The sequence below is a fragment of the Dermacentor albipictus genome, chromosome 10, assembly GCF_038994185.2.
Source record: "Dermacentor albipictus isolate Rhodes 1998 colony chromosome 10, USDA_Dalb.pri_finalv2, whole genome shotgun sequence".
In the NCBI taxonomy this organism is placed as follows: domain Eukaryota; kingdom Metazoa; phylum Arthropoda; class Arachnida; order Ixodida; family Ixodidae; genus Dermacentor; species Dermacentor albipictus.
In genome coordinates this window covers 50,573,798-50,601,064 of record NC_091830.1, presented here as the reverse complement: position 1 = coordinate 50,601,064, position 27,267 = coordinate 50,573,798, and the positions used below count along the sequence as shown (strand labels likewise).

The following is a 27,267-nucleotide window of genomic DNA, read 5'->3' as shown; positions in this document are numbered from 1 at the left end:
GTGGCCTTTCCGAGCTCACCGTATTCTGCAGACATACTTTTAATACTTTGGGTATCATGCTTCGAAATGTAGAAACTTATTTCGAAGGGACACTTGATGGGGCACGAATAAACTGCCGTGCCTTCAGTAAAGGACGCATAACTCCCTGGTGCACTGTGTATTGCTGCTCAGTGGCGTTCTGCTGAGCACGAATGTCGTTGGTTCGATCCCCGGGTTCAATATTGTGCCTAGAGATGGCACCACGTTAAAGCCACTCTAGCGAAAAGCGCTATGTCCGTTTCATATGCAAAGTGCTCTGCGAAAACTATTTTTTCTTACTTTTGCGGTAAGACGTTGACTACTACAATAAAAAGAAACACGCCGTTTAAGCTTTGATTTGTTGAAAGAACCTAGCGCCGGTACGTCAGTATGACGTCATAGACTTTAAAGTACGTTCTCGTACTTGGGCTACTGTGGAGTTGTCAGTATAACGTCATAGACTTCAAAGTACGTTCTCGCGTTTTGGATGCTGTGGAGCTGTAAATGTTCTCGAAGTTTGCGAATTCAGCCTCGACCTGCCTATTTTGCAGTACAGTGCTGTCAGTGCTTATCTGTAAAAAAAGAAATGTTAACTAGGCCCCGAGATGATACCGTCAGAATTCGTGACGTCACCGCGAAATGGTGCGGAAACTTTAAGGCGGCTTGGGTCGAGGCCATCCGTCTTTTGTTTTCTTAGATCTTTTCTTGCTTCCCGTGACTCCTTTCACGTGAAGAGGAGTGGCTTGTCGTTTGGTATTGTATAGAAGATTAATTTACTAATACAGTTCCGCAGCAACGAACCCTATAATCTTCACTCCTGTTCGAGCTAAGAGAAACCTGTCATTTACACTGCCCTGTTTTCTTTCTTTCTTTTCTCCGCAGTGCCCGTTGAGCTACCGACATGCCGGAGTCTAAGCCGGACGCCAACGCCAAAACGCCCATGTTGGGCGGGGGTGGACCAGCAGGAGTCATCCGGTTAACACAGCCGCCCCGGGGCATATGGGGCAAGGTGAGCGTCGAATGCACTATCCCTTTGGTCCCCATTAGAACGTTGGCGAAGTAAAGCCACCGTGCTGATAACCTTTGTTTCTTTCCGAACCATAGAACTGTGTAGGCATCCACAAATAACAAGTCCTTCCAATAATACATTTGGCTATTTATCGTCTGGTTATTGCATTAGTCAATAAAATACCCTACTACATAAACAAGGTATCTATCTAAGGTTCCGATAGCACTGCCTCAATTCAGTGCTCGCGACAAAAAATACGCACGAGACATTGAAAACGCCCGGCCAATTTGCAACAATAGCAATAACGTTTCTAAAGATAAAAAAAAACGGTGGTACACAGGAAAATGAAGAGCTTGAGTGATCAGTAACAGTCAAATAAGGGATGTTTCGGGAGCCAACGTTTCTACTTGTCCGTTCTTGCCACACTTTCTTCTTGGAGAGAGATAAAAGTTCATTGTATTCTTGATGGGGCCCCGGGGTGGCGCGAGTTGGGAGACAATCTCCTGGGTGGCGACAATGGAAAAGTGACCGGGTATGAATAGCTACCTAAGAGATAAAAACGAAATCGGGAAAGAAATAATGCTCGATAACACAGAGGGAGCGTCCTTATTTTTAGAAGCCAGATCAGGATGGCTTAGAACGCGTATTTATAAAGCGAAGTACAGCAAGGAAGAAGAAGCACGTGCTTGCTGCGATAAAGTTAGGGAAATGATGGCACATGTTTCATTAGAATGTGAAGCTATCTACCCGGCTGTCGGTTTAGGCTTCCTTGAAGCCCTTGAGTTCAGCGAGAGCAGAGAGAAATAAAAGCTTGTCAGCAGTAGAGGTTAGTAAGGGGGGACTGGAAAATTGGTGGTAGTAAAGTAGGGAAACGACAAACAACGGAGGCGTACAAAAACAAAATTCCCACTAAAGGTTCAGAAATCTTGATGTTCAAAATTTTCGCCTACAAAAAATACAATAAAAATCATCATCAGCCTGGTTACGCCCACTGCAGGGCAAAGGCCTCTCCCATACTTCTCCAACCACCCCGGTCATGTACTAATTGTGGCCATGTTGTCCCTGCAAACTTCTTGATCTCATCCGCCCACTTAATTTTCTGCCGCCCTCTGCTACGCTTCCCTTCCCTTGGAATCCATTCCGTAACTCTTAATGACCATCGATTATCTTCCCTCCTGATTACATGCCCTGCACATGCCCATTTCCTTTCCTTGATTTCAAGTAACATATCATTAACTCGCGTTTGTTCCCACACCCAATCTGCTCTTTCCTTATCCCTTAACGTTACACCTATCATTCTTCTTTCCATAGCTCGTTGCGTCGTCCTCAATTTAAGTAGAACCCTTTTCGTAAGCCTCCAGGTTTCTGCCCCGTACGTGAGTACTGGTAAGACACAGCTGTTATAAACCTTTCTCTTGAGGGATAATGGCAATCTGCTGTTCATGATCTGAGAATGCCTGTCAAACGCACCCCAGCCCATTCTTATTCTTCTGATTATTTCACTCTCATGATCCGGATCCGCAGTCACTACCTGTCCTAACTAGATGTATTCCCCTACCACTTCCAGTGCCTCGCTACCTATCGTAAACTGCTGTTCTCTTCCGAGACTGTTAAACATTACCTTAGTTTTCTGCAGATTAATGTTTAGACCCACCCTTCGGCTTTGCCTCTCCAGGTCAGTGAGCATGCATTGCAGTTGGTCCCCTGGGTTACTAAGCAAGGCAGTATCGTCAGCGAATCGCAAGTTACTGAGGTATTCTCCATTAACTCTTATCCCCAATTCTTCCTAATTGAGGCCTCTGAATACCTCCTGTAAACATGCTGTGAATAGCATTGGAGAGATCGTATCTCCCTGCCTGACGCCTTTCTTTATTGGGATTTTGTTGCTTTCCTTATGGAGGACTACGGTGGCTGTGGAGCCGCTATAGATATCTTTCAGTATTTTTACATACGTCTCGTCTACACCCTGATTCCGCAATGCCTCCATGACTGCTGAGGTTTCGACTGAATAAAACGCTTTCTCGTAATCAATGAAAGCTTTATGTAAAGGTTGGTTATATTCCGCACATTTTTCTATCATCATAAAAGTATCACCATAAAAGAATCACAATAAAAATAATATAGGTAAAAGATTAGGCAAACCTAGAAGGAGAACTTGGTGGCGCGACCCTTCACTCCGTTTCAAAGGTGACGCTCATAGTATCCATCCATCCATTCACCCATCCATCTATCCAGTGAAGTGCGAGAAAGGAGCCAAGCTGCAAGACACGCCTTATCCGTGACGCGCTTTGGATACACGCATACTTGGATAAGTCCTCGTTGACGGGCTCTGACCAAATTTTTTTCAACATTTTGAGTTCCCTTGCGCTACTCTTAGTGCCCGCCTCATTGATCCCTTAAACCCCATTGAGGGAGTGGGGGCAGAGGGAAAGCGGTTAAACGCTGCCATATAAAGCCCTCGTTGTCCTAACGAAAACAAGTACCCTTGTCGAAACGCGATATTCGGCCATCGTTGAACGTTAATTTGCATAGTGATTTAAAACCTTCTGTATCACTCCTTCACTTAATTTCACAAGGAAGAAGCATCTTTGTATATAGAAGAAAGAAAAGGGAAAATTCGTACTGTGAGTATTTGTTATCAGGACACTCCAGGGCGTCTTTTTTTAATGAAGAACTCATCACTTAAATCCCTGTTGCTTCCCTCACTTCTTATTTGCCGCTCGGAAATAAGGGAAGGTCCTCTTCCAGCCTCAAGATACCGGACCTCCATCCGTATGTTTCATTAGGTGCGAGACCTTCATGCAAAAAAACATGGCATATTCTCTTGATTCATATTTACATTGGTACCTGCTAAGGCCACGTCCAGCTCAATCTTGTGACGCATTATCAAGTTCATTATCAGAATCATGATGTTCATCATGAGGTTCGCTTGACAGAATATTTAGCCAGTGAAAGGAAACTGCTTGTCCAAACCTAAGGATGCGATCCAGGGTCCTCTGCTCGTCAGCCATCGTGCGTCGTCGCCGTAATCGTGTTTCCATCATCCTTGCGTCAACATCGTTCGTCTGCCATTGTCGTCGTTGTTGTCGCTGCCATCGATACAGCTATCGTAGTTTTTAACACGACAGCGTTAAGGAGCTCGTGTCGCAGAAAAGCCGGTGTCGTCGGCGTGGGCGTCGGCGGCGTTGGTCGTGAGCGATAAATCCCAGCAGGCACTTCATGAATATTTGATGACAGCACTAAATTATCTCCTTTGAGACGCCCTGCCTGTACCTTTCGAAATGGTCAACGTTCAATTTTTGCCCACAGCAGCACGATGACATCTTGCGGCTATCTCCAATCGCCTCTGTCTTGCGCCAACTAGATCTGTCCTCCGCCTGCAAATTTCATAATCGCGTCACATCGCGTGATGAACTTTCAGGCTCGACTTTCTGCTGTTGTTTATAAAATGGGACAGCATAAAATACGTTTGGTTGCTGAAGAACTCGCAGTTCCGAAATCATAGCTAAAAAGAAGCATAAAGAAACTTGATGAGCGAACAATATAGTTAATCAAATAAAAAATTATAGACGGTTTGGTTGCGCCAACCATTAAATATCGTACGTTAGAACGTTATCTTGGACAAAATTAACCCTGTTCTTCCTTCAAGTTGGGCATTGCTAGGCCTTTGTTTGACCAGTTGCGAATTAAATCCTTTGCAGTCGAATTTCCTTCTTAAAGTGTTGTTTTATTGCACGCATGGTACGCACAGTCATGCACACTGGGTTGCATAATGCATAAGAGGTTACTCGGTGGACAGTGCAGGAGGAGGATTGCAGACTTCCAGAGAGACCGTTTTGTGGTTTCAGGCCGTGCTGGCCAGTGTTGCAGAGCAACCTTCGCAATTGTATGAAAGGCATGCGAGAGGAAATCATGCGCTCCGCCGTACAGCTGAGCGCAGGGAGGTGGGAAAGGTTGGCCGGATATTCATACCCACTGCTCACAGAGTACAGAGGCACTTTAGTTTGGGCGAACGAAGACTTTACATGTTCTACCCATGCTTTAAACGAATAGTATTCTTCAACGTCGGGAGAGGCCAAGGCCAAGGTTGTGTACATGGGGGCCGTGACGCAGTCTAAGTCCGTCTTGTGCCGTAGTCTGTCACTCACAGAACGCGCCAAGTCTGACGCACGTTCTCCGTGAAGTCCCGCTCGACGATGGCCGTCGCAGCCGTTGCCGAAAAGACAGGCGTTGCTCGGTCTTGCGATGCTGGTACGCGACGTCCGCAACTACACAGTCGGGCTTGTCGCTGTTCATCCGCTTCGGCTGCGCGCGCTTGGTACGCTTGTGCAACCTGTCGCTCTCGATTCGCCTCTGCCGTTCTTCGGCAGAGCTTCGCTGGCACGTTTCGACGTCGTGAAATGCCGTCCTCGTTGCTGCAGTCGTGTTCGCTTGGTCACGTCTTCATCGTCGGTCGACTCCCACGCTGCCGTCTCCCGCCCAACTCCTTGTTGTTCGCTGCGCTTGGAGCTACGAATCTGCTTCTCTAGGTACTTCCGAGAACGATCCCAATTCACTTCACATATATATTTCACGCATGCGCAAAGCAGGCGCATGTGCGAAAAAGAACAGGCTCTGCACGCGAAACCCGCGTGCGGAGAGGCTTCACGCGGACAGAGCCGAAATACAGGTTGATGCCAATAGCGGTTTCGCACTGAGATAATCGTAACGTTTCGCAGTGATTTACAGCATAACGCACTGGCATGCTAACCACGTCACGTAAAGTTGCAGGTACATACATAGCATGCGTATTGTGGAGTGAGCGCATCAGCTTTGAAAAACGCGAGTAGTCTGTGCTCACGCCTAAATAGTTCAGTTCACCGTAAACCGCATAAAAAGTCCTTAACACCGATCAGTTATAATGGCATTAAATTCATACGAAGAGTCTCAACATCACACCAAAGCATGCTGAATGTCAGTGGCCGGAGGAAGTCGCCAGGACGTTCAATCGACTTCGTGTGTTTCTTTTCTTTTTTTATTTTTGCCCCGTATTCTGCTAAGCTAACAGACCACGTGCTCATTGCGTGCCCTACATAAGCTGCACGAAGAAATAAACTCTTCTGCGCAAAGACCGTGCAGCAAGACGCTCAGATTACAGTCTATCGTTCTCATACGGCGTGTTTTCAGCCATGCTTTTAATTTGGGACCTTGAACCCAATCATTCCATCTCGTTATACGAATCCAAGCCGCGGTGTTTCTCAATGAGCCAGGAGAGAGAGAAAGCAAAGAGAGGAAAGGCAGTGGAGGTCAACCAGACGAGCGTCCTGTTTGCTACCCTACACTGATGGCAGAAGATATATATATATATATATATATATATATATATATATATATATATATATATATATATATATATATATATATATATATATATATATATATATATATATATATATATACACACACACAGAGAGAGAGAGAGAGGAGTGAACACTGGGAGCACGTGGTAGGCTGCACGGGTCACTCAGGCGTGCTGGTGCACTTGAAGAACTCTACGAGTGCGCGAATAGCTTTTTGCGCCTGCGACGTATATGGCCACGGTCCGAGTATCTTTGACCCAGCAAATCGTCTCGAGTTTTGATGTTGCCTCAAGAGACAGGCTTTGGACGTCTCAGCGATGACAGTTCCACAACAGGTGTCCAAATGGCTTCCTCGCACCTACAAGAGTCGCATAATTGTTATTATTATTATTATTTGTTTTGAAAACATAGATGCACCTAAGAGGGAAGGGAAAGCAAAAAGCAGGCCGTATCGGATGTGATGTACACTGTTTGACTTACGGACTGCAAACAGTGCAAGCCCCATCCCCCCTCCCTTCCACATTAGCTCGTATCTTAGCCGCGGTGTCCTCTCGATTCAACAAACGATAAGCTATAGACAATAACAATGTGCTTTGAGGCTTGTAAGCTTCCGTTTACTCCTATTGATGTCTTTGCAGGTCCACGCGTGGTGGATGCATGTTATGTGCCCTATAGAGGGCGACTGTAGTGGGCTTGAGCAGTGTCAACACGTCGACGGGCTCTCGTCGTATCTGTCTACTCGTATAGCTGACATATGAGTGCAGGACAACATCAAAAGATGTGTCACGGTCATCGGGGTCGATATGACCGCGACGGCCCCGGCGCAGGGTCAAATATACGAGTAGCTTTGCGTCTGACCGTGCAACGACTGTGGCAGCCCAAGAATAAAGCGAGAAAAAAGAAGGGTTGGCGCGACGAAGCTGCATCGACCGATACGTCGCTTCTGTGTCGCGACCTATTTCTCATGTTTCGGGGTCGTCACAACCCACGGCCGGACTCGAAGACGCCGCCAAATGCGGGCGTTATCGGAAGGAGAGAAACCAGATAGTCGCAGGGACGGCTGGCGCTGCAATGGGCGACGTTGCTCGTGTGAGTGACCACAGGGGCATGGGAACAAATGTAAGGGGTACGCTCGGGAGTGCTCAGGAAAGGTATGCCGCGGAAAGCTGCCGATTGCCGCTCATCCGGCCGTCCCACCGGAACACAATTATGGTCCTCGAAATGTGTGTACCATCAATATTGAATTTGACGTCATTGGCTCAGAATACAACAAAATTAAATGCCTACCCAGTTAACTAGAGGCAGTTAACTTACGCGTGCACTCAGTCACTTAACAATGTCGTGAGGTTTACTAAACGCGTAACAGTTTACTACCGTCCACTTTCACAAGGTTACATCCATCTATATAAAACATGGCATAGCCCAGGTTCGATGGCTCTGCCTCTGATTTTGCCTTGCAGAGTACCTGGCTACAGCAATGTGTCTCGGACCAAATGGCTTCTATCTGTCTGTCTTTCTCTCTCACGCTTGTGCAAACATGCTCACGCTAATCACGCTAATGAAGGAAGAAACAATATGGTTGCAATTACGCAAAATTGCAATAATCCCATATGGTCATGCGAGAACACATGTAAAACATACGCGTTCGTAAGCAATTATTTGATATTTTCCATATATGTCATAGGAGAATTTTCGATAGGGATGATTAGCTGGCAGCAGATGATGGTATGAAGCACGTATAAATCAGTGCTTATGACTTCCAAGTGAAAGCTTAAAAGTTCTGCCCAAATATTTCCGTCGTCATCCCCCCTGAAGAAGGGACGAGTTGGTTCCGAAATGTCGGGAAAACAAACTTATTTTTTGGTTGGAGCCACTTGAAACTCATAAAGAACACAACCTCACACGCAATTCTGCGAAAATATTCACCTTCAAATCAGTACTTACATGCTCATCAAACGTCTGAAAAATGCATGTTTCTTTGTTACACGTAGCATCATTGTCATGTTGAGATCTTTCGAATGTTATGTCGTAATATTTGTCGCAATCGTTTTTCTACACAAACCGTACGCACAAGCGTTTAACAGTATATATACGTGCACAACAGCTCCTGTTAAGGGGGCGACAAGTAGTAGCCGCGGTGCCGTATTCACGCTCCAACGTCTCTTTGGCACACTAATGGAGGAAGAAACAAAATGGCTGCAATTACGCAAACATTTCTTTTAATACAGGAACTAGTCTAACACGTATTTTATTCCTGAAGTGCAGTTAATCGTCATCCCTCATTCTGTGGGATCACTTCCGACTTCCACAAGTTCCCGTGGAACGCGAACAAATATGTTTCAACGACAACGCGAGATAACAGCCTCAATCTTTCCGCTGTAGCGTCCGGCCCGTAAATTTTTATCTTCGCAGCTTGTGCTCGTTTTGTCGCGACCCGGAAGCAACTTATCATTTCTTTCTTTCCCGCCGCTGCTCCTCATCCCTCCGAAGAACATTCCTCGTACTCCTGACTAGTAAGATAGACTGAACTTTATCGTCATCAAGCCCATTGTCCTTTGACACGTGTCACTTAAGTACCAGACGCAGATCTATTATACCTTCTCTGTATAAATTCGTTGAAGCGTCCGGAAGGTCAGGCTCCTCCAAGGGTGCCGACCGTGTTTCCGAAGTAGGCTTTATAAAAAATTTGGTGGCGCTTGAGTCGCGCGATGTCTCGTTTCTTGCTTACTTTCTTTCAGCCCATTTGTCTTTGTTGTGCCTATTTTTATCCCCTGCAGTGCGGTCAGTCCTCCTCTGTGAGCCACGTGTTGAACCCACAACAAGAAAAACATCTTTGCCTACAACACACTTCATTCAATGCTCTTTAATTTGTGGTTTTGTTATCCTTTGATGGACTACAAACAACAAAAACAAGACGAAGTAAGGCGGTCTCTTCCACAATTCGACCTCGGCTGGGTGTGTCATCGTTGCAGATGACACACGTGCTGCGGCTTCTTCCCCGAGGACGAGATAGGGGCTAATGAGGGAGACGGCGATATGGTGATTAATGAGCGCTAACGGGCGACCGCGACGCGAACGGAGATGACACGAGGGCGCGGGATGAAAACTTACGGCAAGCACGCCAAGACGTGACGATAATTTTGTCGGCGCCGAGGTCGCTCGAAGTGATCGCGACGTCTACGCGGTATCGCTGCAGGCACGTGTGCCTTCGTCGCCCCCTGACAAGTCAGCTGCACCGCGCGACTTCTTTTTTTTTTTTTTCGCCTGCTTCCGTTGACACCCGAACGCGCGCATAGCAGCAATGCTAATTGATTTTCCTATCGAATGTCGAATAATAGGGCGGTCGACGCCCTTTCAGCCTTACGAGACAGCTGTTTACAAAGTCCTTTTTTTTGCGGTGATACGTAGTAAGCAGCTCATGTAAAGCATGGGACATGTGGTGTTCTGAAGCGATGTTTAACATCCTATATTTGCGCTGGTAGAATTATTACAGCGAAGCTGTATATGGCTAGCCCGTTCTCCTGTTCGCCCGTCTGTCGCCTGCACACCGAAAACTCTTCCGGCCCAACCCCATGTGCATGCGCGGAAAACAAAAGGGAGGTACGCGATTGGCTGCGCCAGTAGTGACGTCGTTGCTTACCATCGAAGCCGAGCACGAGCACAGCACTTTCTCTCCGGCTCCGAGATAGGTTGGCCACGCGCCATACGTGCTCCTGAGGAGCAGGCAGCTTTCGATCAGCAACGGCGCGACCAGAACCGGGAACGAGTTCCTCTACGCACGAGATTGCAAGAGGTTCGTTCCCCCAAGTAGCCGCGGGAAGTCGTAAAGGCCATAACCAAGACTGTTGCGATCCCGTATGTAACATCGTGTGTCCCACCGCGTCAAGAAAGCCGCGGGCCGGACCGGTGTTTAGGTGGTTTTTACCACACCTAACGAGTTGGAAAGGTTGTACAAGAGAGTCAACGATAGCCGGCAAGCGCCTGGACTGTGCAGTAAGCGACATACCACCAAGCCTGTATATTGCAAAACCAAAGTAGTTTATGCCATTCCCACCTCTGCGGCTGCACTTACACAGGGCAAACGGAACGCTGCCTTAATTAACGTTTACGTGAGCGTGCGCACAGCTTCAAGATAATGGCTTGTAGTAATCTAGCTGTTCATTGTGCAAATTGTGGCCGTTAACCCCGTCTAGAAGACGCACGAATGCTTAGAAAGCACAGCGATCAGATGGCCAGGGAAATCTTTGAGGCCTTTAAAAAATTAAATTATGGGGTTTTACGTGCCAAAACCACTTTCTGATTATGAGGCACGCCGTAGTGGAGGACTCCGGAAATTTCGACCACCTGAGGTTCTTTAACGTGCACCTAAATCTAAGTACACGGGTGTTTTCGCATTTCGCCCCCATCGAAATGCGGCCGCCGTGGCCGGGATTCGATCCCGCGACCTCGTGCTCAGCAGCCCAACACCATAGCCACTGAGCAACCACGGCGGGTTTGAAGCCTTTTCAATTTGCCACTTAGGAGCCACTTGCGTAAGCAGCCCTCCTATAGCTCTTCGCGATACGGAAATAGAGTTCCTTAGAAGTTAATCAGTTTGTATTGTGTTAATATAGTATATTCTACACTTCTATAGTTTTACGTTTGTGACGCATGCGCAGCAAGAGTTGATTGACGACGACTTGCCTTCCCTTTCTCTCTTTCAGCCTATTGCAAATAGTATATATTCTTGCGGGCTTCAATAAACATGTTGACAGTCAGCGCTGCTCCTGTGCTCTTCCTTGTCCTTGAGTTCCTTGGCGCTGTTTAAAAAATTAATGCTTTAACACCTACGTTGTCCTAAACTAGGCTTCTTACGTGGCCCGAGATTTTTTTGTTGCAGTGGACCTTTAAGAGCTGTTTCCTCGCAGACAGCGGCATGGATGAAGGAGAACCTCCTGCTGGTGCTGACGATACTGGGCGTCCTATTGGGCCTGCTGCTGGGCTTCGTGGCACGGCTGTTCTCTTACGGCGAGGATGTGATCATGCTCGTCTCCTTCCCGGGAGAGATACTCATGGGCATGCTCAAAATGCTCATTCTGCCCCTCATCATATCGTCCATGATATCAGGTACGTTTCACGGGCGCTGCCCAAGCTGGCAGCCGCCGTTTGATGTCCTTTCTCCAGCTGCGAGACGCAATGAGTGGTACTTGGGTAACCCAGATGCTGTGGACCAGCGTTTTAGTGTAAACCGAATAGTTTGTTTATCCTTGTGTCGCGAACAAGCCCAGGTGGGGGTTCAACGGGGCATGCCCCGTGCCGAAATCGCGTGCTGGGCCCTTGTTGGCCGAGTGTTTGGCAGTCGACACCGTTCCGAGACTCCCATTTCTGCCAGTGGTTTCGCGCTCGTAACCATCCCCGTTACCGGCCTCCGTGCTGTTGAACAGATGTACTTTCGCTGACGAACTTCAGCTTCGCTACTGATCGTCACGAACGTGTTTACGCCCGTGTACTTAGATTTAGGTGCACGTTAAAAAACCCCAGGTGGTCGAAATTTCCGGAGTCCTCCACTACGGCGTGCCTCATAATCAGAAAGTGGTTTTGGCACGTAAAACCCCATAGTTTAATTTTAAACGTGTTTACAGTTGAAAATACTCGCACGAACTGCTTAGTTGAGCTTCAAATATGAATCCATGAGCCAGTAACAGTATAGCGCTGAAGCTGGGACAGCAGAAATTAGTCTGTTCTTCTTCACTATGTATATATATATTATGCAACATGTTTTCTTTCTCCTAGAGCGGGCAGGTGGCTTGCTTCTGCTAATCACGTTTGCCGGCGTTTTCTTAAAGGCGGAACTTTCTTTTCGAACACTCCGTGGCTTTTCCCGGCTGTGGCTTCTGGGTGCCGCTTTCCTGCCAAATGTATCATACTTCTAAAGCAATGTAATTACGTGCCCGATGGAGAGGTCCGAACCTCGGTGCTCTAGCACAGCAGCGCGATGTTCTAACCATTATGCCACACTCGCGTGTACACATATTAGCGCACTGCACGGGCCCGGGCCCGCTTTATGAAGCGGGCGAAATGCAAAAAAAAGAACAGCCGTGTACTTAGACTTAGGTGCATACTAAAGAACTCCAAGTGGTCGAAGTTAATCAGTTCCCCACTATGGCGCGCGTCCTAATTGTATCGTGGTTTTTGGCACGCAGTACGCCAGAGTATATATGAAGCGCTACTTACGCGGTACATGAATAGTCATTACGATAATAATAATAATAATAATAATAATAATAATAATAATAATAATAATAATAATAATAATAATAATACTTTATTGCGCCAAGTATTGAAAGAATGTACAAACATCCGGCCTGCCAAAGCCTCATTGGGCTTGAGTGGCAGAGCCCGACAGGCAGCGGAACCACGCAGATAAACATGAACGCACATGAAAAGTTACAGAACATCAAATTAGTATAGTGGCAAAAAAAAATTAAAAAATAGACACGGAACCCAAGTTACATATAAAAAAAACACAACAGAGTAAAGAGCAATGAAGGAAAATAAAATAGCATGAAAATACTCAGATAAGTGCAACAAATACTGCAGTAACTAGCGAATTCACAGGATTCACGATAAGAGTATATCGACCACAAGACATAGCAAAAACTTTTTCTAAGGACAAAGTGTACAACTAACATGAAAAAGCGGATAGAAGCAAAACCGGGGCATTCTCTTTAATCCTCTTGTATACACCTCATGTTGGGAGCAATACTGATTACAAATTCTTAAAAGGGGTTCTTGATTAATAATTTGTTGCAGAAGACAAAAACAGCTTAGCGTTATATATGGTGAGCAGCAAGCAAAAGCAGATGAAATGTGAATCTTTCATATGATTTCCACGCAAAACGTAACCGCGACGCACAATATAAGTTATAAATTCGAGCTGTCACCCACCATTCTTCAGGCTAATTTAGAAAGAAGATTCCTACCTTTTTTATATAAAATACAGACAGAAAGTAGGCTTGCAATAACACGCGGTGACACAAAAAGACTGCACCCGAAAATCATGCCACAGGAATAGGACTGTGCGAAGGCCAGCAGAAAGCAGAAAGTCCCTGTGCCAAAACAGCAGGTTGTCCAGATTCTCCGGCTTCAAGCCGGTCCTCCTCTCTTGGAGTACGCACTCAGCTGCACTAAAATTGCGCACGCTACTTACAACATATTGTACCCTATGTGTCAGCCTCGCCTTCTCTGTTGTTTATCAGCTTCAGTATATCAGCAATAAAAGACTGACTGAAATCTTTGTTCTCATTGCATGTGCTGTTATTTTTTCGGCAGGTTCGCACGCATTGATTGATCGTACGGTTTGGTCCTATGAAGTCATTTAGCATGCGAACACACACACACACACACACACGCACATATATATATATATACATATATATATATATATATATATATATATATATATATATATATATATATATATATATATATATATATATATATATATATATATATATATATAACGAGTTGAAGTCACGGGTATCAAGCATAAAATAACCGCGCAAGTAGAAAGAGACGCCTTTGACTTAGCGCTAAAATAATGTAACAGTGTCGAGATTCGCAATAGTTGAATGGCAATAGCGATAACAGAAAAATGGCTTGTGACTTGTGGTAGTAGGAAGTTGCTTGTGGTAAAAGACCTGACTTACGCCCTTTAAATAGCGGGCCCGAGTCCGGTCTGGGCCCCTCGCTTCAAGCCCGGGCCGAAGCTTTAGGGTCAGCCTTGGCCCTTGTAGTGCTCCATCTCTTTACATATATCGCGCCATTGCCAACTAGCTCTCTGAGATGGCCACCGCGTGTGTCACACAGTGTGGCACCGGTGCTCGAGAGCACATTTATGTGAGCTAGCTTCCTTTGCACCAAGGACGCGGCAATAAAATGGGCAAATTTATAACACTTGTTCACCCGTTTCACGAAAACTTCGCTCCACATATATTGCAACGTTTACATTGGATCTGCACACTTTTTTCTCTCTCTCTGCTTTTCTTCTCGTTGCGATTGTTTCAACGTCTACGACCCTGTATAGGTTGAGTTCGAACGTGACGCCAACTTTGTCAACGTCCAACGACGCTGAGTTAAAGGCAGTGAACTTGTATCGTTATTACTGCAGAGTGCGCCGTTCGGCTATATATTCCACGCTTTTCAAGTATTTCTCTCTCCCCCTCCCCCCTCTCGGCAGGGTTGTCGATGCTCGATCCGAAGTCGAGCGGGAAGATGGGCTCTCGGGCCCTGGTGTACTACTTCGCGACCACCATCTTCGCCGCCATCGTGGGCATCATCATGGTGTCCGTCATCCACCCGGGTGACCCGTCCATCAAGGAGGAGGTGGGCACTGGCACTGAAGACAAGAAAGTCTCCACACTCGACGCATTCCTCGACCTCGTCAGGTACGTCGTACCAACGTTAGTAGACTAGTCTACTAACGTTGCGTCGTACATGCTGCAAGTGAGTCGAGCCGTACTGTGCCGATGGCAGCTGTCGGTGACCGAAAGTGCTATACGAAAGTGCCCCGCCCAATGTGCGAGTTGTACCTACACCTCAGTTTCAGCTCCCAGAGGACATTTGTTCCACCGAAGGCTAACGTAAGCAGTGTGTCCTTGGCATTTGCGTAGAGTTGTGGACACCGTCTAGATGTTGATATGACTTTGCGTCGCGCGCCTTTATTTGTTATTGTAATTAATTGGACTATCAGTTTTATTTATTTATTTGCTGTTAAACGGAGTGAAATAGAGTTGTCGAGGTGTTTCCAACCCAGTCGTAATGGCCCAGCGTTTTAACCGGCTGTACAACAATGGGGGGGGGGGGGGAGGGAGTAGTCGAGCATGTCGCGAAAACAGGGATGTTTGATGAGCCACGACCACACGTCCAGGTGCTTTCCTTTTAACAGCCTCAAGATCCGTCATACGCCTGATACCGCGGCGTCTGCTATTCCGAACCGATCACAAATGACTTCCGCTCATTGAGACATCCCGGGGCACCATTGTTTCGGGAGACGACGAAAACAACGGTTGTATTGGTTATGAAAATTCACGTAGCCCTAAATTACGCCTGATTCATCGAAAGGCGCACTTGCAGTGGCAGCCCTAATGGGTTCGTTCGCCTGTTGGTGTAAGCCTCGATAGCGTGGCAAAGTATCTCCATTAAGCCTTTGTGGCAAAAAAAAAAAATCCCATGAAAAAAACACTATTCGTCCCCCCCCAAGCGTTCGATGTCATGACTGCTACGCGTTTGCTGTTGTGTCATCGTGGTAGTTCAGTCGAGTATGGCCTTAGTATTCGTTTATTGTCTAGAAAGTTTGCCAATGTATGTGATGGCGTTGGAGGCTTTCTTTGGAGTAAGCCCCTTCTCTTTCTTTTTCTTTCAATTTTTTCGCAATTTGACGATAAAGGTAACGGCGCATTGAGGTGGCCAAATGAACCAGCGTTTATTTTCAACGTAATACTGTCACACTGAGGCCTTCGCTTCTATGACTCAATAAGAAGCCTTCTAAAGTGTGTGTACTGCCCCGTTAGGTACGCGCATGTAAAAGTCTGAGATGCAGGGTGCACCTCAACGGGACGTTAATCGCGGCTGGCCTTATCTCACTGCCAGAAACTCCGTTCCGCCCCGAATGGCCGAGCAAACACGACGGGTCTAATTTAGAAAGACATGGCGATCGGCTGTCAGTAAAGTAAATGAGCGCTGGTACGAGATTGTTTTTGAGAATAAACTTCCGGGTATCAACGCGGGATCTCCCTGTCCGTTTGTGACTGAGCTCTCTGCCCATAATTACGTTCGTACCGAGTCGCTCCTCTACGTCTCTACGTACCTCTGCGTCCCTCTGCGTCCCTCTACGTCTCGTCTCTACGTCACTGAATCATTTTTTTAAATTATGGTAATGTTTTACTTCGTGAACGCGGGTTACAGGCAAGTGTATTAGTGCTGTTTCGGAGTTTCTAAGCTGTGCCGTCTTGCCTGCCGGCCCCGCATTGCTTGCGACGCAACGCTCGCATACCTCTCTCAGCTCGGAGCGACCTCCAACTTAATCTCGCCGATTTCACATACGGGGCATGTACGCTTACGCGTAAAACACATGCGCAGTGTTTAGTGCGATGCACGAATTATTTCACAGTGACACCTTAACTCTGCAGCTAATTCGTACAGGCAGCTAGTGTTCTTGAGTAGACTGGTTATGTTTGACGTCCCGAAGCAACGAACGAGCTAGCTAGTGTTTTCCTTTTCTAGACCTTTAAAGGATAGTGATGAATTCACTCCGTTGTACTCAATCGCGGACCAGTGAAGACGTATGCCCGAGTGGGATGCCTCTCGTCAGTGGGCTAATAGAAGCACTCAGAACGTTTGGAAGAGTGCGCGTGCGAGTAGTCACACCGTCCTGGGCGGCACTGTTGATATTGGCGCCAGCGTTTGCTTTGCGAAAGAGCTTTTAGAGCAGCTCTGTGTCGTGGCTGGCGGCAGCGCTAGGACTGAAGATGAAGAAATCCAGACGACAAACACGGCGCCCAATGAGCAACCCTAACCGTGAACTTTAACTAGCTTGGCCAGTTCCCAGCTTTGAGCGTTCGTAATTCTTCACCCACTGTAAACTGGTACGGAGACAGAGTTTAGAATATGGTGATGCCCATTAGAATAGGCTTACATCGGCCTGCTGAGGAGCTACCCAGTAAGTTCCTACTGTCGGGGCCCTTTTACCGTTATCGTAGTTTGCAGCACAAGAAAGATCTACTATCGCGATTAGTGACTCATTTTTGGTACACATGCACATTGAAGCAGCGCGAAATCCGTTACTTCCCCAACGGGTATTCAACGTGTTCAAGCGTTGTAGTTGGTTTGCCTAGTTAACGCTAGTTGAAGATATCTTTACGTTTGTCTGAAGGTGCTAAAAGCTTGCAGTTGTTGCTTTGGGGAACGCTGGCTGATGAGTCTGTGTGTCTGCAGGAACATGTTTCCTGAGAACCTTCTGCAGGCCTGTTTTCAACAAGTGGAGACGACGTATGTAAAAGAGAAGCCAAAGCCACGTTTTATCCACCCCGACGAAGTTATGAATGCTTCCAACACAAGCGCCTACGTGCTGAAGCGAACGCTGCAGTTCAAGGATGGAACCAACGTACTCGGTGAGTTTCACAGCAGCTTGAATCTTCTTGTGGTACATATCTTTAAAGACGAAGTATTTCTTATCAAGTTACCACCACTTTTTTGTATCGGGTGTGCTTCGAGCCTCTTCTGTGTGCCGATAACAGAGATAGTGCATCCCAAAAAAGTAGGCCGTATGTACTACTGCGTATGTTCCCCAGGGACCACTGGTCGAAATGAGGCTCCGGACACACACACACACACACACACACACACACACACACACACACACACACACACATATATATATATATATATATATATATATATATATATATATATATATATATATATATATATATATATATAGCTCGGAAAGGTTAATTTTTCTGCGTTAACGCTTGCCATTATGTTCTGGGGATGTCAGACGACTTTAGCAAGAACACTTAGAGCAGTGCGCTTACTCGCCGTAACCTTCTCTCCCATGGGTGTGGTTACGGTAAAAAAAAAAAGGCGCCTGCATCAGGGCGGCAGGCAACAAACATTGCTGGGTTTCACTGTCAGGCTGGGTTCTGACAGTCTTCAGGATAGACCCAGTAATTTAAGGGTATTGGTACGGCGGACGTCTCCCTGGCGTCAAGGGAAATGTTGCCCGGGATGTCGTTTACGTTAAACCTCCTCGCTATTGCCCGCAAGCAGCAACGCTGAATCGCTTCCGAGAGAATACAGCTGCAAAGCCTGGGCGCTGATCCGTCATCGTTCGTGGAGGTGCATTCCTGTCGTTCGAACAAAGAGTTCCTGTCCTGCTCAACGGGGGCATGACGTCGTCGTCACGTGGTGCGTTCCGCTTGCATCGGAGACGTGAATTCCCCACTCAAGCGAGTACGCTTTTTGGGGATTGTCCCATAAGATAATGCTGCCCATCTCACAGTACACATATCCAAGGCACGTGCATTTGTGCAAAATTTTTTGCATATTAGCGCGTCGTTGAAAAATAAGCTGCCACTGAATGTTTTATAGTTAACACTTAGACGGAGTAATACATAGTTGAATAACCAAGTAATTGCGACAACTAACTTATGAATTCGCAAGTACTTTATTCATGTACGGTCGTAAAGGAAGATAAGTAGACAAGGTTTTCGATTCGCGTCAACCGTCGCCACATAGTCCAGACGATATCGTCAAAGCTTGGCTAACGCCAGTCTCCATTTGGATTAGCGGTGCATGAAGACGAAATTTTAATAATTGTAGGCATGTTTTTTTCATTCGTATTTCTCCATCTTGAGGGTCTGGCAAGGGTAGTAAGTGTGGTGAATTATACAAATGCGAATACATTTATAAGTGCACGACACCATCAAGGGTTCCCTCTTGCGATGCTTTCGCGCGAGGGAACTCATTCGCTTGAACTCATCATTCGCTTGAAGTTTCGTCCGGGGCATTGGAGTCAGAGTGCCAGTGTAGTCAATTGATCTCTCCACTTCAGCTGTGACTATATACGGTAAAGCAATGCGTTTGGCGAAGCGAGGAACAAAAATTGAAAGCAACAAACATGCGGGAACACGTAATATTCGAACTGCTAGCGCTAACAGCGCCACAGAAAAAAAAAACGATCAACGCAAAGCAAAACTAGCAAAGACAGTGAATCAACACGTCCGGAAAAAGGAAATGACGAACACTGTGTGAAGCTCTTTTATGATATCTTCGAACAACCAGTCACGCAGGCTAAACAGAAGAAGAACATGGAGAAGCGGAAGCGATGAAACACCAGCAGCATCGAGTGAAAAGGTCGGGGCAGTGAGAAAGAGGCTCCGAAACGGAGGTGGTTCGAGGGACTTATTTGGTCACTAAGAAATCTGTATACTGTTACACAATTATGAGGAAAGAACGAGGGAAACAATTCATCAAAATATTTCGCGCTGGGACTAGAAAGCAGAGAAACAAATTATTAACGAGAAACTGTCCATTTAAAGTAGCACGGAGACACAATGATAGGTAAATCACGCCCTTTACATGACTTGCAAGCCGCATGCAAGACCTCCATAAATGGTCGAAGCCGGAGTGTCCAACCGAAATTTCTTTTTCCTTCCTGTTTTTGTTCCGATTCGGACGAAATGCTTTAGTATACTGGTCCAACTCCTGAGGCAGAAAATAACGGTTAAACGCTGTCCGAGCGGCTTGTGTTAGTGCGCCCAGTCCCGCTGTCTTTGTCATCGCGAGGCACCGTTTCCCGCCCCTCGTGGCACATCGAACCGCTGAAAGCGCGGCGCATTCCGAAGAGCATTATGTGCAGCTTAACATAACACAAGCCCTCTCCATAGGTGACAGCTGATGGTTTACCAGTTATCTCTATTAGTCTGTTCTTTCTTCAGCACGTACCCTTGTATTTTTTGGTGCCTTGGCATAACCGGTAAGGCATTCGAACACAATGGAGCTAACTGAGCGTGCAAGTAAAGGGCGCTGCACCAAGGCCTCAGTTCGGGACGGCTTACTTTGAGCTCCTGCACAGGATATAAATGGAAAGGCCTGAGCTAATACCGGTACGGAGGTAGATATCAAAACAAATAAAAAAATTGCGCAGTATCGCCCCAACGGCGAAGCATTGATGACGATAGTAAAGTATTACCCAGCTAGATGAAATAAGGCTCATAGCTTTAACGACCGTATAAATTGCACTCAGCGTTCGCATATTAACTAAATTACCATGCATTGTGTCCCGTGCGCGCTGGCAGACATGAAAGTATTTCTCTCAATGACCTCAAACCTCGAAAAAGACCTCGAGCAGTTCCCGTCACATCGACGGCATGATAAAGACGAAGCAACGGGACGCGAACGCTTCGGGCTGCCTCTTGCTTCACCGCGTCTCGCAAAAGTCGAATTCGCGTGACCTCCAACGCTGTAGGCACGCGGGAAGCAAACTCGCGGGAAGCCACCATGCAGCCACCTCAGCCCAGCCTTATTTCTGGCACCCGACGCTGATTACCTCGAAGATGCGGCGCGCAGGCCACGTACGCTTTCAGCCACATGGACATAAAGCCCCTTAAACTTCGTAAAGTAGTGACACTCTCCTCCTCCGCCTTCACTCCTCCTCATTTCTCCTCTCTCTCACGTTCCCTCCTCGACCGTAGCGCCGCCTACACTGCTCGAGCGTAGCAACGGCGCCAGCATGCGCTCCTCGCCACTCTGTAGACGCTTCTCGAGCAAAAATGGCGCTGATGCACGGCGCGAGGGCCCACGTGATGCTATTGGGCCAATAGCGACACGGCGTCGACCTCGGCGAGAGCACGGGAGGAGGAGGCGGGATTCTTCAGAGTGTGGCGGTACTTTACGAAGTTTAAGGGGCTTTACATGGGCAGCCTGCGCAGCCGCGGCCGGGTTAGAGGCAAGGACGCGCGCTCTCCTCCCCTAGCGCTTGATTACGGGACTTTCAACGTTGAGCGCGCGTCAAGCCGTTCCTCCTCCGCGGCTCACCCTTGCACGCTATCCCTCGAAAGCACAGAACATGGTGCGCAGGGCGGTATATAACTGCACTGGAACTTTGTACGGAACATCACGACGACAGCGACGGCGAACGATTTCCCTCGAGTGTCCATTTATTTGCTGTTGCAGTAAATAAGGGTACAAACCTTCCATGGAAACACCATTTGAAGCGTTTATGTAAATCACTTGCAAGCTGCAGCTGTCTTCGTTTTCCCCTCTTTGTCGTCATCTGTTCGCGATCGCAATCATATAGTGGTCTGTGTATATGAAATGTATTTTCTTGCGCACACAACACCACACAACAAGGAAATTAAGGGAGCGCGTAGGAAACACAAGACGAGCGCACAAGACTCTTGACTGTCCTTCGAGGTTCGCGCAGAGGCCGCGTCGCCGAACCGCGAAGCTCTAAAAGTTTGAGACCACAAGTAACTTGCCTTGTGGTACCGAAACAGTTGGCACACACTTCGAGCATGTCGGAACGGAGGGGGAGTGCAGTAGAACCGAGAGGAAGAGGGCTGCTGCGCCACCCGCGTAGATCTGGGGCGGTCACGTGACGAGGAGGTCGGGGCCACGGACACGCTTCCGGCGCTCGGGAAACGCGCGTCTTAATTGCGCCTTAACGCGCGGAGCGACGAGCATCTCGCATTCCCCGGCTACGCTCACAAGGACGCGCTGTCTGGCGCGCTGCAGCTTTCTCTTTTGCCGCCACGCTGAGGGTCGTGAGACGAACCAGATAAACGCCTGCCTGCCTGCATGCCTGCCTGCTTGCCTGCCTGCCTGGGTCGCGCCCCTGAGCACCATAAAGGATGGGCAGGCAGGCCCTTGCCGCGAGAGTGAAGTGAAAAGGGGAGGGAGAGGGTCGGGGACGCAAAATAAGCAACCGACATAGGGGGTGGGGGCCGCGCGGAGGAAGGGTGACGTCACACACTGTGCCCCCGCGCGTGAGAGTCCGAGACCTCCCTCGAGGTCGTGCGAAATGAAGGGACCTGGTTTGCCGACGGAACGTCCGGAAACGAATGAGAAGTCCGGGGAAGGGCGAGCGAATACCACAAAGCGAGCGTGGAAGCGGACCCTGTGTTGCAGGTCCTTTGGCCTTTCGTTTCATTCAACTTCAAACACGTGGAAGAAACAATAGCCGAGCGTGAAAGGAATGTTGCGAGGTGGGAAGGTCGTTGGAAGCCGGCATTTTGTTAGAGGTTAGGAACGCTGAGCACAGAACATGAATTGTAGGGAGGCAGGTTGTTCCAGCAGCGTTACGTTCACGTGTTGGGTTTGTGTTTTCTGACGTTCATTTTTCCCTCGCGCAGTCAGCGTGTGCGGCGATATGCGGAAGCCTGTGAGTTGTATGCTGATGCGCTTTGTTTAAAAGGACGTCACGTAGTTCTACAAGCTGGATTACCGGACCGTTGGAAAATAAGTAGGGGTATTGAATAGCAAGCTTTCTGAATAGAATACCGATATGCTGAGAAAAGGAGCACCGAATATCAAAGCAAATTCTCATTTTCATTTTTAAACAACGTTAACGGTCCAGCTCGCACAAAGTCCGCTTCCTGAAAATGAAAAGTAAGGCTACATACATTATTTAACGCAGGCATGTATTACCGATCGCAATGAGATGTCGAGAGAACTGGGCAGCTTCTAAATAAGAAGCAAGTATTTTCAGTTGTCTCTAGCACCGTCACAATGACTATAATGAAACAGAGGAACGGCGCGTCACCAGACGTACATGCAGTTGTGTTCGTTGAAGAGAAGCGGGGTATTACAGCCCCACACATTGCTTTAAAGGGATACAAGCATGGCGACACTGATGAAATAATCAATCGAAAGAAATTCGTATATAGAATGCCTAGAAGAAGCGATCGAAACTTATCGAATGAGCGAAAGTTATTAAGGAGAGGATATTTGTCGCGTGTGTTCGCTCAGAAACTGGTGCCTTTGCGCAACAGCCTACAGCTTTCCTGTAACAGAATCACTCGGAACAATCCTCACATCAATCGTTCTGTCTCCCTCGGAGATCAGTAATGTTGTTATCTCTTGCACAATGACATATAATACAACTCTTATACACTGAGGTAAAAGAACAAGCTAGGTCAGAACTTACCACCGCTGATTCTCGATGTTCATGATAGGGACCTCAGATCGTGATGACAGTGCGATGTTGACCGCTGCGCACGCCTCCGTTGAGGGATCTTGCGGATTCTCATTTATCAAAGGGATGTTGCTGTGACGTTGCAAAGTGACGTTGCTGACCCCAAGTTTTTTTTCTTAGATACCTCCAAGATTGGTGAATTCAGCCTGTAATGCTCCAAAAAGCGCAGGAGTGAACCTCTGTCTTCCAGCACAGCAGCCTAATGCTCTAATCATGAGCCCCTCGTGCGAAAGTCGCTCTTTGGGACGCCCGGCGCCTGCATCAGGCGACAGTTTCTCACATTGTTCCCTCGTGGCAGATAGCGCATTGAGGTGCTACCTTAGATCGCACAGTCTCCGGGATCGGTCCACATTTTTAAGCCAGACGATGATACCTTTAACGTAGGGGAAGTCCCCCTCTAACGATGTGGCATCGAAAACACAGGAGCCTATGCTCTGCAGAACAGCATATGCTCGCCATTTAGGGCATGCCTAGGAGATCGTCTCAACCTGGCAGCACTTTTCAGATGCTCACCCGCGCTTATGCGGTTCTGTGCAGAATGTTTTCGACATGACCATGTGTTTTTTTTAAACAGTCTGCACAGGTACACAGACAGAAGAGGAGACGTTCACGGACCGTGTCTTCTTCTGTCTTCTCTCTCAATGGTGCTTTGTGCTCTTAAGGCAGTGATCTGAAACACATGGCCCACGCATGGCCCAACAAGGTCCGCATATAGTTTTCCACTACGGCACTCTCGGCTGCTGAAGTGCCCGTTCCACTTAGAAGGCTGCCACTAGCAGCTTCTTATTCTCCGCCCTGTCGCAGGGATTAATGCAATGGCAAGGGATATGATATCTCTAGACCTTAAAAACTAGCGCTTCTTGTGAATGAATGTAGGGTTTAAAGAAAGTAAAACCGTCAGACGTTATGTGAAGCGCGAAATTGCGCCATCTCTTTGCATAAAGGCGCGCTGTGAGTATCCTTTCTTTATCTTACATTATTGGTGAAGTCGTTTTAAGAGCCAATGTTTCCATTAATGGTTTCTGTTTTATAATGTTTGGGCATATCAAAAGCACCAAGTGTGCATGAATTAAGAGCATTATCAACGCGATTGCTGGATGGTGCAGGAATGTTTCCTCAACGTTTCCCTAATTTAATTTAGTTAATACTTCATCGATGCATTCTCGCCAAGCTTACGTCGTGTTCCTTTCTTTGTTTTTGTTTGATGTATCAATATATTGCCCTCCGCAGGTATATTTTTTTTGCCTCAAATTACAGGCGGTTAATTAGCTGCAGTGAAAGTGTGCTTATCCCGGCAAATAATGAGCACACGTTGCCATTTTTACCGTTCCCCATAAGCGAGAACAACTCATTCTGATTTATAGCGGTGAATATGCCCTTGTAAGTGCCCGGTGTGCATGCGGACTGACGGCTGTCGGTACAACATTCGCTGAAGTCATTTCTCATCATTAGGCATGTAGTAGGCGTCACAGTGGCCGTCTGCATACACAATTTGTGTATGTGTCTCTGACGCAATCCGCAGTTCCAGGGATCAAGATGGAAAGCTAGAGTGTTGCTGCAAGCTTCAATTCGAAGGACCTTACTCTGTGCATGTATTTACGACGTGTACAGTTACCGCCAGCACGCTTTCACGGATGGTTTTTTTTTTTTGTGTGAAACTCGACAACGCTGCAGCTGTGCTCTTAACCCCGGTGAAGTCAGCTGAGATAAGTTTGAGACGCAGCGTTTCATTACGTCGGCATGCGAAAGAAATTGGTTCAATTTCATGCGGCACTTGTATTTATTTGCCGGCGACCGTTTCCACACTGGACCGGTTTTGACAACAATGTACTAATTACGATGTGCCATGGAGCCAATGAACAACTGGTCTCGCATATTAGACAGACCACCACGCGCACGACGAAGAAATGACGCAAAATTTTAGTGGCTTCTGGAAACTCCAGTGTCAGTGTGAATGCTTCTGCTGAGTAAGACGTCCTATCTGCTGAGGACGGAGGTCGATGTGCTTTCGTTACGCTTTCGCAAACTCGTCTAAATTTCAGGTCCCCCCTATAACCCGTAAACGCACCTGTAGCCCATGTGCAACTTGAACGTTTTCACTCTGCCTCGTCTACGTCCGTCGTAGCCTGACCCAAATGTACATACGTCCCCCGCCTGGGTCAGCATGGAGCGAACGCACCATGCTGGGCCGTTTGCAGCCGAGCAGCGCATTTACCAACTCGTAACTCTTTGGAATTTCCCAAAGCCCGAGTTTCGGTAGCTGCCAGCTGGGTCACACACATTCTCCGTGCCGGCTCATTCTCTAGTGCGGAGAAGCAACTGATGTGTGTTGTCCCCGAGATACTAGACAGTTGTTCAGTATACGAACAGCAAGTTCCAAGGCAGTATTCCCAAGGGAACTTCCCAGTGGAACGTATATCTACTCTCCTCTTTCGTTATGCTCACGAGCTTACAAGACCAGACTTTGAGAGCACTGCGGGCTAGCCCTGCATTGTGTGCACACTGTAGGTTCTTCGTATTCAGGCGACGCGGTAACGATTCATCATGTTCTTTGCCAGTGCCCGCAGTGCAGTGTGCAGAGACAATCGCTCTCCGTCGTGCTGAACCAGTCGGACGACTAGCCTCTGTCGGATGAACGAGTTCTGAAACATCGACGCGACTTAAAATCGCATCGAAAGGCCATGCAAGCGCTACTGCGCTTTTGAGATCGACCGGCCTGTGTGAACGCCTGTGATTGGAACGCCTTTTGTGTTGCCTGTTTTCTTTTTTTTTTTCTTTTTTTTTTCTCCTCTGGTTCTTTGTCGTCTTTGCAACTCCTATACCTCCCACCCCTGTGCAAACCGGAAACTCACCTCTGCTTAACCTCCCTGCCTTTCCTCTCTCTCTTCGCTTTCGTTCCCATTAAGCTTTTAACCACACCCTCCTTCAGAGTACCTAACTGGAACTATGTCTGGTTGTGGTTACAGGCATCCTTTCTGTCTCCCTTTTTGTCGTTAGCCTTTCTTAAACAGTAAGCTTTACTATTTGAAATGAATCATGTCGACGCTTTCAGTAAACTCAAGTTCAGATTTTGTCTGTTTTTTTTTTCTCAAGATACGGTCATGGAAGCACTGTACAAAAAAGAAAAAAAGAAAGCGGCTGCACACGTTTGCCTCCATTCGGTATAATCAGCGTCGACGCGGTGGTCACGTGGGACCACGTGTCATGTGCTGTCCCGGAAACGGCAAATCCTCGCCTGTCGTTTCATTTTGTTTATTTGTGACGTGTGCTGCCAGCTGACACATCTTTAATTAACCAGTGACGGGTGAATGCCGAGAGCGTTGTGTAACCAGTCATTAGGCGGCAGAAGCCTGTCGTAGTTAACGCTTCCTAAACGGCTACGTGTTCGCGCTTTTCAACGGCCTTGGCGATTCCGATCTCATTAGGGTAACAAGCGCTGCGACGATTAGTACTGGCCTCGCTCCAATTCCCACGTCCATTTACCACTGCCGGAGAGGAACATATAGCGAGCGTCTGCGTTGCGTAATTCTGGTGTCTTCTTGAGGCTCTGCTGTCGGTAAATTTGTAAAGAACGCCACAAGTCTTGTCGCGTGGGGTACGCTTGCGTTCGTTGTGCACAATTTCCTTTATGCCAGAAAAAGTACTGCACAGGAACACTTGAATCAAAACGAGTGATTAGTTCTAGAAAACTTTCAGCTCGGTTTTCTTTGGCGGCTCCTGTTCAGCGTTACACGGAATTCCTTCTCACCAGAGAACAGGCAACACAGAGGGTTTATCAAAACAGACCTTTCACACGTCATACGTGAAAGATGCTTGCGTAAGGACCTTTGAGGATCTTTTATGCCTGAAACATCCGTAAGCGCCTTTCACACGTCGAAACCATGCTTTATGTTATCCGCAACCGTGCAAGCTTCGTTTATGTTATCCGCAACCGGTTCACAATCTTTTTTTCAATTCTGATGGGATCAGTTACTGCAAATTTTTACCAGTAGCCAGTCTTATTTATACGAGCGCCCGCCGTGGTGGCGTAGTGGCTCTTACGTTGCACTCTAAGCCCGAGGGCGCGGGATCCAATCCCAGCCGTGGGGGCCGCATTTCGATGGGATTGAAATGCAAGAACGCCCGTGTAACGTGCATTGTATGCACGTTAAAGAACTGCAGGGGGT

At 47.4% G+C, this 27,267-nt stretch overlaps 1 protein-coding gene across 3 annotated transcripts in view; it reads left to right on the top strand.

Moving 5' to 3' along the window:
* Positions 1-27,267, top strand: part of LOC139050435 (excitatory amino acid transporter-like) — a 217,440-nt gene that overhangs the window by 160,409 nt on the left and 29,764 nt on the right. For all 3 annotated transcript variants that reach the window (XM_070526808.1, XM_070526807.1, XM_070526809.1), the window contains 4 exons: positions 901-1,027; positions 11,274-11,472; positions 14,585-14,792; positions 17,341-17,516. In XM_070526808.1, the coding sequence (XP_070382909.1) occupies positions 920-1,027; positions 11,274-11,472; positions 14,585-14,792; positions 17,341-17,516 (691 nt within the window). In that variant the 5' untranslated portion in view covers positions 901-919. The remainder of the gene's footprint in view (positions 1-900; positions 1,028-11,273; positions 11,473-14,584; positions 14,793-17,340; positions 17,517-27,267) is intronic.